Genomic DNA, 14,838 nt, shown 5'->3' with positions numbered 1-14,838 from the left:
GCTTCCAGGATTCTGTGAGGAAGAGGATTCCACTTGAATTAGTTTAAGCTCCGGCACTGTCCCTTCTCCCTTGTTGCTTCAAACCCCCTCCTAGAACACGTATTTACAGTTCTCCCTCTCCCTTCAAATCCCTACTTAGTTTATTGTGGGTTTCCATTTGTAGTATTGTTCTTAGACACCTTGAGCACCATTTGGTGAAAAGGCAGGATGGATACACATTTAGTAAACAGAATAAACAAAGGAAAGCTTTCCTCACATTGTTTTTCACACACACACACACACACACACACGTACACACATGTGCGCAATGAGGCCTCTGTCATAACAGAAAGGACAGGGCCTTAGCTTGGTGGCAGAGCACAGACTCTATGCAAAAGTTGCCAGCTTCAATCCCCAGCATCTCCAGAAAGGGCTGGGAAAGACACTCATGAAAGCAGCCAGTTAGTGTAGACCAGTCTTCCCCAACCTGCAGACGTTTTGGACTACAACTCCTATTGCTCCTTGCCAGCATGGCCAATGGCTTGACTCTGTATAAAGCAGCTCCCTATGTCCCCAGAACTACTTCACCTTCCTTCACCTGCAACAGAAACGAAGCCCAAAGATGTGTAACTACATTTGCAGATGAGCTTCTTACCCAGCATCCTTTGCCTGCTGTCTCCTCCCCCCAGTGCCCCAGTCAACATCTACGTTGTAAGCTCCTCAGGGCAGAGACGCTTCTTGTGCTTACGTTACCTCATGACAATGATGGCACGGTATACATGCCAATAGCAGAAATACTGTGGATGTGCCAAGTGTTTTATTTGAGGGGTGTGGGAGATGCTGAATGTTGATGGGCTGGATCTGGCCAGAGGAGGAGCAGCCTGCCTTCCTAGCCTGCCAGTGGGACACTGTCCAGCTGCATTTTGTGCTGGTCTGGAGGAGCAGAGTGAGCCTGGGGGGTTCAGAAACCCTGGAAGTGCATGATGTGACTCAACTCGAAGCAGCAAAGACAGGCTTGGTCAGGAAAGAAGCAGGGGTCCGGCAGCCCTTCACAACGCACAGGCAGGAGGGTGATGGCCCTAGAAAGGCCTATGCTGAGCACTTTCTCAGGATCACTTAGCAAAGACACGTGTTGCTCTTATGTTGTGCTCACAATCAGAGCAAGGGCAGGACGGTTGGTTACACGTTTTTCTTTACTGGCACTGCTCCTGTGTCTTTCACAGCAGAACTACACAACACAGAGAAGATTTCCCCACCACCATGCCTAGAGAAAGTGCACCTGCTTGATTTCTGTGTGTCAGGTCGCTGTTAAAGGCACAGGGTCAAGGCTAGAAGAGAACAGGTGGGTACCCTAATTGCCACCCTCATGTCTGGTAGGACCCCTGTACAGCTGCACGAGCAGCAGAAGTTGAACAGGTGCACCTTCCCCAGTCAATGCACATCCGTGAGAGTTACTCCCATTCAATCTGTGCCTCTCATGCGGCTATAACAGTGAGCACCGGCCACCCTTTTTTCCTCCTCCTTCTGTGCCTTGTTGGATATTGTCTTGTGGATAAACTGCAGGGGAGTCTAGAGCCAAACACGAAATTTCACACAAATTCAAGAGCTGCTGACATCTCGGAAAGCAGAGGTTTGGCTTTGGGGATTTTAGGTCTGTTTAGAATTTCACTTTGAAGGAAACCATTATTTGTTTTTAAACCCAAATCTGAAGTCTTGGTGAAGACTTCAGTGGCAATATTTGTTAAACTGGTACAATGTAGTAGCTATGGACTGGCTACACCTGCAGCAGAATGAGATGGTAGAGTCCTGCAGTGATAGAATGGACTCTGCTACTTTAAACTGCCGGTGCGGAAATGACACTTTTGAAAGCCCCTTACATTTAAAAAAAAAAAAAAGCCTCCCTGAAAGCAGAAAGCTAGCTCAGCAGGGAACAGGCTGGGCTAAAATATTTTCTTATGTGCTAGTTTTTACTTCCAAGATATGTGTTTCCTAAAAACAGTAGATTCAAAATGGCATCCACTTCTTGAAGCCTGAAATGGCTTCAGTCCCTTCTGCCACCTCATTTTGCTTCGTGCACAGACAAGGTGGAGTGTGTGAGGTATGAACTGGGAAGTCTTGATTCAAAACTCACCTTGACCATGAACTCACCAGGTTGCTTGAGGCAACCTCCCAACCCCCAGCTCTCTCAGCCACAGCCTTCCCGGCTACAGTATGGGGATAATAATATTGGCCCACTGTAGGGATTACTGTATGTGAAGCTTAGCAATTCTCAAGTGCTACATAACTGCTGAGCAGTATTATTAAGTAATGGCTTGGCAAATTCATTATTTCTCCCACCCCAACCTTTACATCCAATGACATCTGTGTATCTGGAATTGCTGACTGCAACTCATATTCAAAGAATATAAATATCAATTCTGTTTTTTTGCAAGCAAATTTGAAATGTAACCTTTCTGTTTCTAGAAATTATTTTCCCCCAAACAGGAATTAGACGTCACATTAAACCACACAACTGAGGCATTCATGGCTGTGTGCAGCGCCAAGCACCATCATCTGCCCAAAATGAGGCCCCACACATACTTATTACAAAATATCTTTTATTGTTAAAATAGCTTGTTGAAATTTTATTTTTTATGCCAAACATAATTTCTGTACATACAGTGGGGTGGGTGGGAGAGAGACGGAGCACACGAGAGGGCAAGGAGCAGCCCAGGTGTTCTTCCAGCAGTATACTTTTTCCAACACACAATTTAAGACGGGGCCAGGAACTGGTCCAGTCTGCGGACACAAGTCTGTTTGCTTTTCCAGCACTCTGACATTCTCTTTTTAATGACAGCATAGGTTTTCCAGGTGCACTCGGTTCAGAGAGACCGAATGTCCCCTCCAATTAACAAAGGATTATGACATGGTACCTGTACCACAGGGGGAGTGCAGGCTGGCCTCTTTAGGGGTTGCCAGGCTGCAGCCCAGAGGTTCCACCTTGACCTTTAACAAGGCATACGCCACAGCTGAGATGCCCGCCGCCGCCCACTTCTTTTGTCCTGGGCCCCATCACTCACCTTCCTCTCCTCTTTCCTCTGGAAGGGCCGTCGCTTGGTGGTAGAACACATGAGGTCCCAGTTTCAAGCCCCAGTGTCTCCAAATAGGTCCAGGAAAGCAGACTCCTTTCTGAGACCCTGGAGCACCGTCGGGCGATGCTCAGCTAGATGGAGCAATGGTCGGTGTAAGGCAGAGCTTGCTATGTCTGCTAAAGGAAATGAGAGCTCCTGTTTGCCCCACAGCAGTAGGTAAGGTTGCCAGGTTACAACCTGGCGAGTGTGTATTTACTTTTTAATGCACCAATAAAGCAGGAGACCAAGTCGCCTCTCTCAGTCCTTCTGCCTGTCCTCCCCTGTACACCACAATGGTCACCTTCACTACTCTAGGGGGTACTGACAGTGCTGGAAAACCTTTGTCTTGCTGCTGTATATGCATTGTTAAAAGTAAAGACGCAATCTCCAAGTTCTATGCTGGTGGCCACCCTAGTGCCCACTGCAATTTCTGTACAACCTGAAAACTACGGGCCGTAAGATTTACCAGTTCCAAAGCCTCCTGAACTCTATGTACAGAGTAAAGCATGCACATCCACAGCAGTGTGATAAACAGCCAGGTTTCCCAGAGATCAGCCTCAGCCCTTGGTCAGCAACTAGTTTTCCTGAAGGACCACTTTTGAGAAGGAAGTGGATTGGTGGCAAGCCATATTGCCATAGACACCACCCCCTCTATATCTTTCGGCCAGCCAGATGCCTTTGGAAAGCCCCCAAGCAGAACATGAAGGCAACCCCCCCCCCACTGTTTGCCCCCAGCATCTGGTATCCGGAGGTAGAATCCTTCTGAACATGGGGGCTCTATCCAGCTATCGTGGCTGATAATTGGCCTTTCTTCCTCCATGGATTTTAGAGTCATCAAAGCCAGTGGCTGTCACATCTTTTGTTTTGGTCGCTGACCCCTTAGCCTAGGCCATCCATACCACAACACAGCATACCACATAGGGTTGCCAACTTTTCAAGCAGCCCCTGTAGTTGTACTTTTAACAGGGTCCTGAAATGCAGCATTCACAGTTAACAATAATATCCTCTCTAGGCCCTAAAAAGCTACACCTACGAATTCCTATGCATCAAGTCACAGTTAAAAGACATAGCTATAGAGGCTAGTTGAAAAGTTGGCAACCTAGTCCCATAATCAGAGAGCAGGAGAGAGGCACTTGTGGAGTAAATCCTTCCACATAATTGAATGAGAGTTTGCATAAAATAAACAAGTTTACATTGTTTATTCTGAGCACAGAAATTTGAGGCTTCTTTGGTTCAGAATTTCGAACATCTTGGCACATGGGATGAACTGCCTTGCTTATACTGCTTGGCACTTAGGCAAGGGCAAATTTTTGTACAAACACTCGGAATTATTACACAAGGAATGCTACTCTGTAAAGTGCATCAGCTTCTATGGATCTGTAAAAGCACAGCACCACAACCCACTACAGTTGGCTCTGAACATCATTATTTGTAGAAGCACAACACAGTTCAGATTTTGCCACACGAATCATAGAGATCCTGGAACGGAAATTACTTCCCTGCTGTTTATATTGTGATATGATCTTATATCACTCGCTATAAGATCTTATTTAGCAGGCGAGGAAAGGAAGCAAGGGAAATAACACACATACAGTTGCTCTATAACTCAACAAATGCTCTCTCCTGATGAAAGATCTAATTCTGAGCGCAGTTAATTTGCAATGTCACGTTTTAAGATCATCAAGCTTACTCAGCCACTGCTTTTCAAACCTTCAGGTTCAGTAACTGGAGCCCACTGGGCCAACGCTGCCCCACTAAATTGGGCTTGCTGGTTCACAGATTGCCAGTGACCACCCACTTCGATCCTTTGCAAATCTGCAAGGCACCCTGGGAGGGACTGCTCAGGCCTCTGGCTGCTTCTTTTGCATGCATCAAATGCTGCTTCCTGAAGCAGCTCCTTGGGTTGCTTGTACACAGGGCTGGCCCTATCATTAGGCAGAGTGAGGCAGATACTGGGGGTGGGCTGGCAGTAGCCCTCTTGTTGTTCCTGCTAAGCTATCCCGCTCTGTGACCCCAAGCCCTCAGTCTGTTGCCCTCAGGTGTGGTGGAGGATGCTGTCCTGTCACCAGAACTGTAAGATTCAACTGCCAATCCAGTTGGATTTTGTACACGGAATGGGAGGTTGTTGCCATTTGTCCCTTTGCCTCAGGCAGCAAAATGCCTTGGACCAGCCCTGTGTGAACAGCTAGGCAAACTTTGCCTAATCCTGGCCAGACAAACAGGACATACGATTTAAGGAGGTGATCTTCACACTTCTTACCCTCTTCCAGATTAATTTGTCGAGGGATGGACCAATTCCTATGCACCTGCCATGGAATCTGAGTGCCACAAAGGATTCTGGGTGAGATCCTAGCATACAGTCCCATAAGGGTGCATGCTGCGTTTAGCTATCCCTGCTGAGCCTTGATTTTGGCCTGTTAGAATTGAAATACACCACAGAATATGTCCCTGTCATCTGTACCAACCACAGCAGACATTCTAGGCAAAGATTGTTGATTTCAGATGAGCTGTTTTCCACATAAATTGGTCTGCCGCCGTTGCCAGTCTTCTGATTCAGGAAGCCCTGATAAGCTTGATCCTCCACGTTCCTAAAAGCATCATCCGAAAAGTACCAATTTAAGATGTAGATATCACTTTATCTATTTTATATTTGCCTCTCATGCACAATTCAGAAAATATCTACCACAGTGTTATAAACACCAGCAGTTTTTAAGAATCTGGTTTATGTAAAGCGATGTAAAATGTATGGAATTTTGAAAAAATAAATTATTCATTTATTTCTGGGGAGCGGGGCCTTGGAAAAGATTTGCAGTACAAACCTTGATCTTGGGACTCAGAAAAAAAGACCAGCAAATGGAAGAATCCAAGTGGCACTATCATGCAAGTACAAAAGAGATGCATGTTTTAGAGAGAAGCACTTAGCCAATTAATCTATTCTGGAGAGAGAAAGCATTTCAGGAAATTGGGTTCTTCCATTTTTTCCTTAATGAGCCATAGAAAGAAAGAAAGAAAGAAAGAAAGAAAGAAAGAAAGGGGAGGGGGGCTGTCCTCTCCTCCCACCACCCAAGCAAAAGTTTCCAGTTTTTGTCTGTAGTCTCACATTATCAGTTTACACTAATTACAATGTTCACTAGGAGAAATCCCTAGAATCTGGATTGTCAAATATTAGCTCAGTGACTTCACTCAGGAGTCCGGTCACAATTTTCTTACTGAACCAGCTCCAGTGCTTCTAATAGCCAAGTGACAACCAGGAACTCTGCTGGAGAAGATTTTTGCTGAGCTGCAGTGACAGGGAAATCTTTGCTTCCTGGATTTCTGCTCCCCACATAGCTGTTAAAGACACAGGAGCCTTGCCAGGGAAAAGTTGGCAATCCTACATTTACACCACAGGGATAAGATTGCCACCTTTTTTAACAGCCTTGCCTCCTGTGTCTTTAACCACACCCTCACATTCAGAAATTAAATGGGCAAAGCTTTCCCTCCTACTCTTTCTATGCTAAGAAATACATCATCTGCTTAATTTTGGCACATCAAGTTGCCCTTAAAGACACAGGAATAGGGCTATTTTTAAAAGGTGGCAATCCTACTAAGGAAAAAGAGGATTACCATATTTTTTCTAGCAGGCTTTTTGTGCTTCTCTATGCGAGGAAAAGCTGCAACACTTTAAGTTCTCCCTCTTGTGTAATTGTTAAAAGCAGAGCTGTCCTGCTGAGGGGAAGGGAAGCCAAGCTCCAGGGAGAAGGCGCTTCAAGATCAAACAGTTGATTGCGCCATATGACCTGTTTTTGGAACTGCTCAGTGTTCACTGAAAGCTAGAAATTAGAGCTGTCACCTGATTAAAGAAATCTTCCAGTGCAATCCCAAGAATGTCCCATAGAGTTCCGTGGGATTTGCTCCCTAATTCACAGATGACAAGCATACTGTCTTCCAGGTGTTGGACTGCAACTCCCATCATAGCTCACCTTTGGCTATGATAGCTAGGGTGGATGGGAGTTGCAGCCCAATGTCATGGAGGAGGACACATGTTCCACACACCCCTGCCCTAATTAGTGTAGTTATTAGGGAGGATTGCAACCTTATTTGATGAATCAACTAAAACTCATAATTAATAGGTTAATTCATGAATTGGAATAGTTCTGGAGCAAAATGCATGCTTCCTTTGTTTCTAAGATGATGCACGCCTGTGTCAGAGAAAGCATCTCAGAAGAGGCATTCCCTCTAGTGTGCAAGAGGAGGAGGAAGTCCTCTTTTAAGACAGTACAGTTGCCATCTGTGTTTGTTTGGGTTTTAATAATAAAAAGTGTACTTACAATAATTGTTTTATTTTAAACTGCTGCCCAGTCAATCTTGGCACCTTTTTTTTTTTAGCAGGACTGGAACATTTAATCAATTAATCAGTGAGATCCATCAATTAAAACATCTTAATCTATTAAAAAGATGCCCCCCAATTAATTGGCCAGCTAATTTGACCTTTTTAAACATTGTAATGCAAACTGCAAGAGGCAAGTGCCACCTCAGAAGAAGCATTCCCTCCTGTGCTAAGGCTGGAGAGAAAAGGGGAAGCCTCTCTTCCTCAACCCCAGTGTCCTACAGATGGGTTGGACTACAACTCCCAGCATCCCCCAGTTGGCATGTCTGGCTGCAGGATGCTGGAAACTGTAGTCCCAACACTTCCAGAAGGTATCAAGTTGGAGAAGGATGAACTAGACCCAAAGGAAAAAGGGTGCTATTCTGAATCAGAAACTCTTGTCAATCAACTGCAAATTGCCCAGAGATCTACCAGGAAATCCTGATCTACCTTCTGTCCACACCTGTCTAAACCCAAAGAAAGTGTGTGTGTGTTTAGAACTATAGGGTTGGATCCAGACTTAGTCATACTTGGAGTAGACCCATTGAAATCAATGGAACTTATGTTAGCCATGTTAACCAATCCCATTGATTTCAATGGGTCTACTCTAAGTAACTGAGTATCTATAACCGAGTCTGGATACGACCCATCATTGTTTTCCCCTCATATGTTATGCAGCTTTAAATGGCTACTTAACCCACTAAAATTCATACAGTTAATCAACAACTATTTCTTTAACAGGGTGACAGGGGGCCTGGTTTTAGTCATTTAAATATTCTCTTCCTTGATTGGTAGAACCAGTTCATTGATTAAGGGTGCAATCTTATCAAGTTGACACTTGCTAGACAGAGGCCTCCGTAAATGTTGCAGCCCACCTAAAAAAATCTTTGGGATCTCAACTCACTGAGGCATGCATGATGTTCGATTTTATGGGACCTGGGGCTGAAATGGGAAAGCAGCTCTCTGACCCGACCTGTGAATGCTTTCCCCCTTTCCCCTGGTTTCCAAAGCAACACAGCTCATTTTGCACTCCCCTCAACCAGATTCCCCAACTGGGTGCCCTCCAGATGTTTTGGACTATGACTCCCATCATTCCCAGCCAGCTGGATGGGAGTTGCAGTCCAACACATGGGGGGGGCACCCAGCTGGAGAAGGGTGCTCTAAGTCACCTAGCTCATCATGTAAATATAATCCAGGCTGCCAATTTTTCAGCTTGCTACTGTAGCTGTGCCTTAACAGCATCTCCCACTGAAGACACTGAACAGGCAATTGCTCTGGTCTCCATACTGCTAAAAGCTTCAGCTGATGATTTCTACAGATCAAGGTGCTCTTAAAGACTTGACAGCAGACCAGACTGGGCTTTCAGCTGGCAACCCCAAACAGCAGCAAAATGCAATAGGGGGCCAGACATTTTAGAGGACATGGGCCTCTTCTTCCTTGATTTAGAAGCATGTGCAACTTAGGAGTTGCCTTCCCAAAGAGATGCCTTATATGAAGTATTTCTTCTTATATGAAGTATTGATATGTTAGGATTCTAGAAGCAAAGAAATGGGAGCAATAGAAACTACCCAGTCATAGGGTTACCACTCCCCCCCCCCCCTGGCTCTGCTTCTCTGCTTTTAACAGCAGCTGACAGGCAGAAATTTAGCAGACTAAACGTTTCCTGCTACGGAATTGAAATGGTGGCAAATGTTTCTCCCTCCAAATTTTTCCAAATTGTAAAACCAGAAACTAGGCTGATATCTAAAAGGTGACAACCCAATCATGTCAAAAAGCAGGGGTGGGAGCATTTGGCAACAGCTGGCATTAACCAAGTATGCCTACAAACAGCAAAGTTTGGCTCAAACAGTTCTTTGAAAATCTGACCATTTTGGTGGCCAGCCTTTGCTGCAAGCCCTGTAGCTATGCTTTTACAGCAGTTCAATGTGCAGACGTTAGCATGTAAGATCAGTCCCATGCTGATGCCTGTGTATTCCATTAAAGGCACAGGAGCAGTCCTGATCATTTTATTCTGGCCAATTGGCAACCCTACTATCATGCCTTCATAGGTACTCATTTGTCCCTGAAAGACAATCTTCAGTCCTAGATTGCTGAGCAGAAAGAGAGAAAAGGAGACACTTTGCAGATTCCTTCTGAAGCCTGTTCAATATTTACAGATATAAAGGTATCTAACAATGGGTTGGTTGTAGGCCTTAACCATGATTGATTACTTTTTGTGGCTTACCTGGGTGGTACAGATCACACTAGGGCTCCCAAGTGTCCAGAAAAACAAACAAAAACCCTGGCCTGTGTTTCTTCTGTGCCTTTAACAACATTTTGGTATGCAGGAATCATTTTTTTCCCCCCACAGCACGGAGATTTTTTTAAAAGAACCATGATCACCAGCTAATATCTGCATATCTAGCAGCCATCAAAGGTGCAGCTGTAGTGGCCATTTGCAAAGTTGGCAACCCTCAATCATGCCCTCCTTTAGTCATACGGTTTGGAAGAAAAGGTTATTTTAACCCAAAGAACTAGTCAGAAGATTTTTGGCATTGGCACATAGCCTTTTAGTGGGAAAAAAAAAACTTTGGCAGAAACTATGTGTTTATATGGGTGCGTATAGCTATAGCTATAGATATATACACACATCCATATAGCTGAAGCCAAATCAACTTTCTGAAAAGCGGGTTTCTTTCTTCCCAGCACTCACCTCACTCATCTTTTTGCAAACACAAAAGCCAACAAATAAATAGAAATTTGGTTTTTTTAAATAGCACACTGAGGTCCCTTTCCACTGGAGCTGCTGTGCACCTCGAATCTCTCTCTCTCTCTCTCACCAGGCTGTCTGAGACCACTGCCTGCAAAGGATCTTCCTAAAAGCCTTGCGAAAGTCCTGGTTGAAGATGGTGTATATGACCGGGTTCAACGAGCTATTGCAGTAACCAATCCAGAAGAAAAACTTGAAGGTACTTTCTGGGATTGGACAGTGCTCTGGGGGGCAGACGGCCCGGAGGCTGTAGAGGAAAAAGAAAGGGAACCAGCAAATAACAAAGACCCCAATCACCACAGCCAGAACAAAAGTGAATCTCTTCTCCCGGTTGAGGTGGGTCTTCTTCTTCCAAGGGTTGGCACTGAGTGTCTTCACTCTCCGCACCAGCAGAACTTCCCCTCTGGCAGTGGCCAAGGTGTCCATGCCCTGAGGGGCGCCCTGTGGGGGGCCATTGCTCCGCTTGAGGCTGCTACGGGGAGAGCATTCCAGCTGGCTGGACCCTGAAGATGGCTTCTTCTCCGGCAGGGACTGGGAAGGGCTGATGCCGGTGGTGGGCTCCAACTCCTTGTCCTCCTGGCTCATGAGAGAAAAGTTTTCGGCCGAGAGTCGATGGGTCTTGGGTTGGTCCCCTTCCTGGATGGGTACCTGATGCCCATTGGGCTCACCTTCTCCTTGGGGCTTGGGTTGGTCCTGCTTGGGAGAAGTCTCATTGGATGGGCCAGCAATGATTTGGGGCACCCCTTCTTCGGCCTTGGCTTTGGGCTTCTTAGCTCTAGTTGCTTGCCTGCTTCGGCGCTTGGCTATGAAGTAGATCCTGAGATACACCAAGATCATGATGACGCAAGGAGCAAAGAAGGAGCAGGTGCTGGAGGAAAGGATATACCAGGGCTCCTCGTTGAGCTCACACTTCTTTGCGTCCTCCTTGGCATTGTTCGGGTTCTCGTTAAGGACCAGCGGGGGCAGAGAGATGACCGCCGCAATCAGCCACACAACAAGGATGGTACATTTGATTCTCCTTGGCGTCCGCTTGGAATTGTACTCAATGGCCCGGCTGACGGACCAGTAGCGGTCCAAACTGATGGCGCAGAGGTGCACAATGGAGGCGGTGCAGAACAGAACGTCCAGCGCCAGGTAGGCCTTACACCAGGTCCTGCTGAAGTACCAGTAGCCCATTAGCTCATTGGCCAGGGAGAACGGGATGATGAGCGTGGCCACGAGGATGTCTGCAGCCGCGAGAGATACCAAGAAGAGGTTCTGAGGGGCTTTCAGAGACCTGCTGGTCAGCACGGCAATGATCACCAGAACGTTGCCGAAGATGGTGAAGAGGATGAGGAATGTGGTGACGGCAGCAATGGCGGCCGTGGCTTGCATGTTGTAGCCATCATGGCTGCCCATCGTGGCCATGGTCATTTAGAAGCTGTGGCCCAGCAACAGGCCAAGAAGTCAGGGGTGGCTTCACAGAAGCACGAGGGTCCACGGATCAGAAGTCCCCATCAGCGCCAGGCACAGAGGAGAAGGAGCAGAAGGTCAGGGAGACAGAAGCCCAGGCACTGTTTCCAGCAGTTCTTTCATCCTGGGATTCTGGCAGCAGGAGCAGCATCTGCTCCTCCAGCTGTAACGTCAAACTGTTCCGCTCGCTAATTCCCTGCTAATTTGCAGCACCGCTCCCTCCTGTCCATAGCAGCAATATCGTATCTGTCTCCCTCTGCTTTTTCGTTCCTCTCTTTGGATGCCCAGGGGCTCCCGATCACAGGAGCATCGTCAGCTCCGTCAGAACAGCCCAAGAAGTTTATTCCATCACCTCCTCTTTCTTTCTGAGAAAGTTGAGAAAGCCACACCGCCTGGCTGCTGATCTCCACTCTGCGTTCTCTCTCTCTCTCTCTCTCTCTCTGCTGGCTGTGGACAGACCAAGCCTCTCTGTGCCTTTTGAAATGAGCTGCAGGAGGAGTTGGATTTTTCTCTCCACACCGAATCTATGACGTGTGATGTCAGGCAGTTTTTCAGCTCTTGTCAGGCTCCAGGAAGGGAGAGGGGAGACAAAAGAGGGGTATGTGGAGCACACACGTGCGCACACAGACGCACAAAATGTAGCAGCAGCTGCAGTAGATTCTCTGAGAAGCCACTCACCTTCTCTCAACTTGGTCCCTCCAGTAGTAGTAGTCCAGCTGAATCTGTCTTCTGTCTAACCTCCTGCCAGGAGAGCATCACCCAGGCCTGGGTGTATGTTTCTTTCCATGCAGGTTGCTCTGTAACTAAATTAACGCTGCTAGCCATGCCTATGATGACTCAGAGAAACCAGCTTTCCATCTGAGTGCAGCTGTTCTTCTACCCTTCTAGAAACTTTGATTTGGGGAGATGTGGTCTGACTTAGAAACCCTACAACGTTTGGTTGTTTAAAAACAGATGTTGTGGGGAAGAGCCCTTCTGCAAAATAGGGCAAAAGTGTAGTATGCTACTTTCCAGGGTAAATCATAACTCGAATTCAGTGCAGTGCAGTTTTGACACTGAAATTGTTGCAAGGCAAATGTAAGTGGATTTGACTCTGTGTAGAATGCTGGTTGCATGGAGCACAATGCAACCAAAGATAAGCACTTTTCCGTCTCATTAATTGGAAGAATGTCAGGGTTCCTCAGCTCTGCAGATCCTCAGTAATGCAACTAAGACTGGATTTGGGGGGCCCAAAGCCCACGGCCTCACAGCTCAAGGGTCCCCAAATGACCACCCAGAGAGGAGCAGGTGGTAAAGACATCAGGGCAGCAAAAGTAAATTCCATTCTACTCTTGCAGTCACAATAGTGCTATGATTTAAATGAGTTTAAAATGCAAAACTGTACATGGTCAGAGCATTATTATTTTTATCAAACAGGTGGCAAACAGTTTTGTTGTTGTTCTAACTTATCAGGAATGTAGAAGCCATTATAAAGCGTGGAATGGTGGTTGGAGGATGAAGAGAAATCTTAGTTGCATGCTTCACAACTGAAGTAATACACATGTCCATCTAAGGGTAGGGTACGGGGAGGAGACATAGATCTCTAGATGTTTTGGACTTCAGCTCCCAGCTTTCCTGACTTTTGGCAACATTGGCAGAGGCTTCTGGGACTTGAAGTCCAAACCATCTGGAGTTCTACTTTCTGCCCACCCCTGCTCTTAAGGAGTGTGTGTGCAGCATAAGACCATTAAGTCCAGAGTCTAAAATTGCCTAGCAGCACCATGCAGACCCTGGCTGTTGTCTTCCCTTACATCTCCGCTCTGCATATTCTCTCTTCCAGGAATGAGCTCCTCTGATCCTGGAAAGAGGCCAGCCAGGCAGAAATGTCTAGGGGAAGGAGGAGCAGACACATGGGCCCTAGGAATGGAGGAGTTTGGCCCATGAGAAGTCAGGAAGGCTACAAGTGAAGCAGAGGGCCTAGGAAAGAAGAGCTGGCAGAGAAATGAGGGAAAGAGGAAACCTCTGAGGTAAAAAGAGAAGAGATTACCAAAACCTGAAAAAAATAAGGAAGACCAAAGTTCACATATGTTGAACTTTGAAATGCGTAGGGTGGCCATGTATCCTATTTTAGAGAGGACAATCTGCTATTTGAAGGGTTGTCTGAGGACAGTCCTCCATTCTGAATGGGTCCTCTGTTTGAAGGCTGTCCAGTCCAGTTTAAAGATAAAGAATCCCAAGAAGGGAGACAAGCAGGGCCTAAAGGTTGCTATCAACACTTCATAGCAGACACGCAGCTCCCCCGGTCACCATCTTCTCCACTATGCCGCAAGATGCATTGCATTTATATTTTTATCTAGCAATTATTTCTAAATTTGCATCTCTCTCTATCAATTAGCACATGCAAATTTTATGCAGATCTGCATCCTATCTTGTCCTCTTCTTTGGTGATGCATAAGTGGCTGCCGTACTTGAAAGAGGCTGCTAAATCTTTGGATGCCGGACGCCTGTAGTCCGCCTATTTTAATTGTCCTTCTAATTCTCCCATGTGCATACAAATGCACCCTTGCATGGCATAATAAATGCACAAACTGTGTGAAATGTCACCAAAAACAAACATTGAATTTCCCCGCATTTATTTCTTCATTTCGCAACACTTGTGTGTAGGATGGAGTTATAAGAGCAATTAAACTGCTAACAAATTATAGGGAATAGATGCTATGCGCTTTCCCTGAGTTGATGGATATCAAACGCACAATTGGAGGGGATGTTTATTTATATGGCAAACGTCACAGTTTTTGATGAGTGAGGAAAGAAGCAAGCAACTCCTCTTCCTACTTGCACAGTGAATTATTAAGAGTATTAGAAATTGCCCAAGTTCAAAATCTCTGGGTACATCTCAGCGTCATTCTATTCAAGCCATTTTTTTTCCAGTCAGAACCACTTTTTCCCATCAAGCAGAAAGAAACTGTTTGGGGAGGGGTGGAAATATGGTAATAATAATCATTACAGGCCCCCAGAGAAACTGAAGCCTGATTGTGCTAAGTGCTCTAAAGTGCAGACACTGAAAGTCAGACAGTCTCTGCCCCAGACAGCTTACAATTATAAATGGAGCCAACAGAAGGAGGAAGGCTGACGAGAGGAGAATGAGGGACTAGCCAACAGTCACAAAATTGATAAAGTAATATCTTGTCTCCCACATTCATCTAACCACAGTGCCTCAT

General features: G+C 46.1%; 1 protein-coding gene across 1 annotated transcript; it reads right to left on the bottom strand.

Annotated features, from left to right (window-relative positions):
• Positions 1-10,252: 10,252 nt before the first annotated feature.
• ADRA2B (adrenoceptor alpha 2B) lies at positions 10,253-11,599 on the bottom strand. The gene has a single exon (XM_084808213.1). The coding sequence runs from the start codon at positions 11,597-11,599 to the stop codon at positions 10,253-10,255; it is 1,347 nt and encodes a 448-aa protein (XP_084664339.1).
• Positions 11,600-14,838: the final 3,239 nt, after the last annotated feature.

Source organism: Heloderma suspectum, chromosome 6 (genome assembly GCF_057233095.1).
Source record: "Heloderma suspectum isolate Gila_16-S chromosome 6, 16-S_ref, whole genome shotgun sequence".
NCBI lineage: Eukaryota > Metazoa > Chordata > Lepidosauria > Squamata > Helodermatidae > Heloderma > Heloderma suspectum.
This window is presented reverse-complemented; position numbering and strand designations above follow the sequence as displayed.

What these genes read in the sequence shown, in the direction of transcription:
- ADRA2B (XM_084808213.1), bottom strand. Translation starts at nt 11,599, where the DNA reads ATGACCATGGCCACGATGGGCAGCCATGATGGCTACAACATGCAAGCC.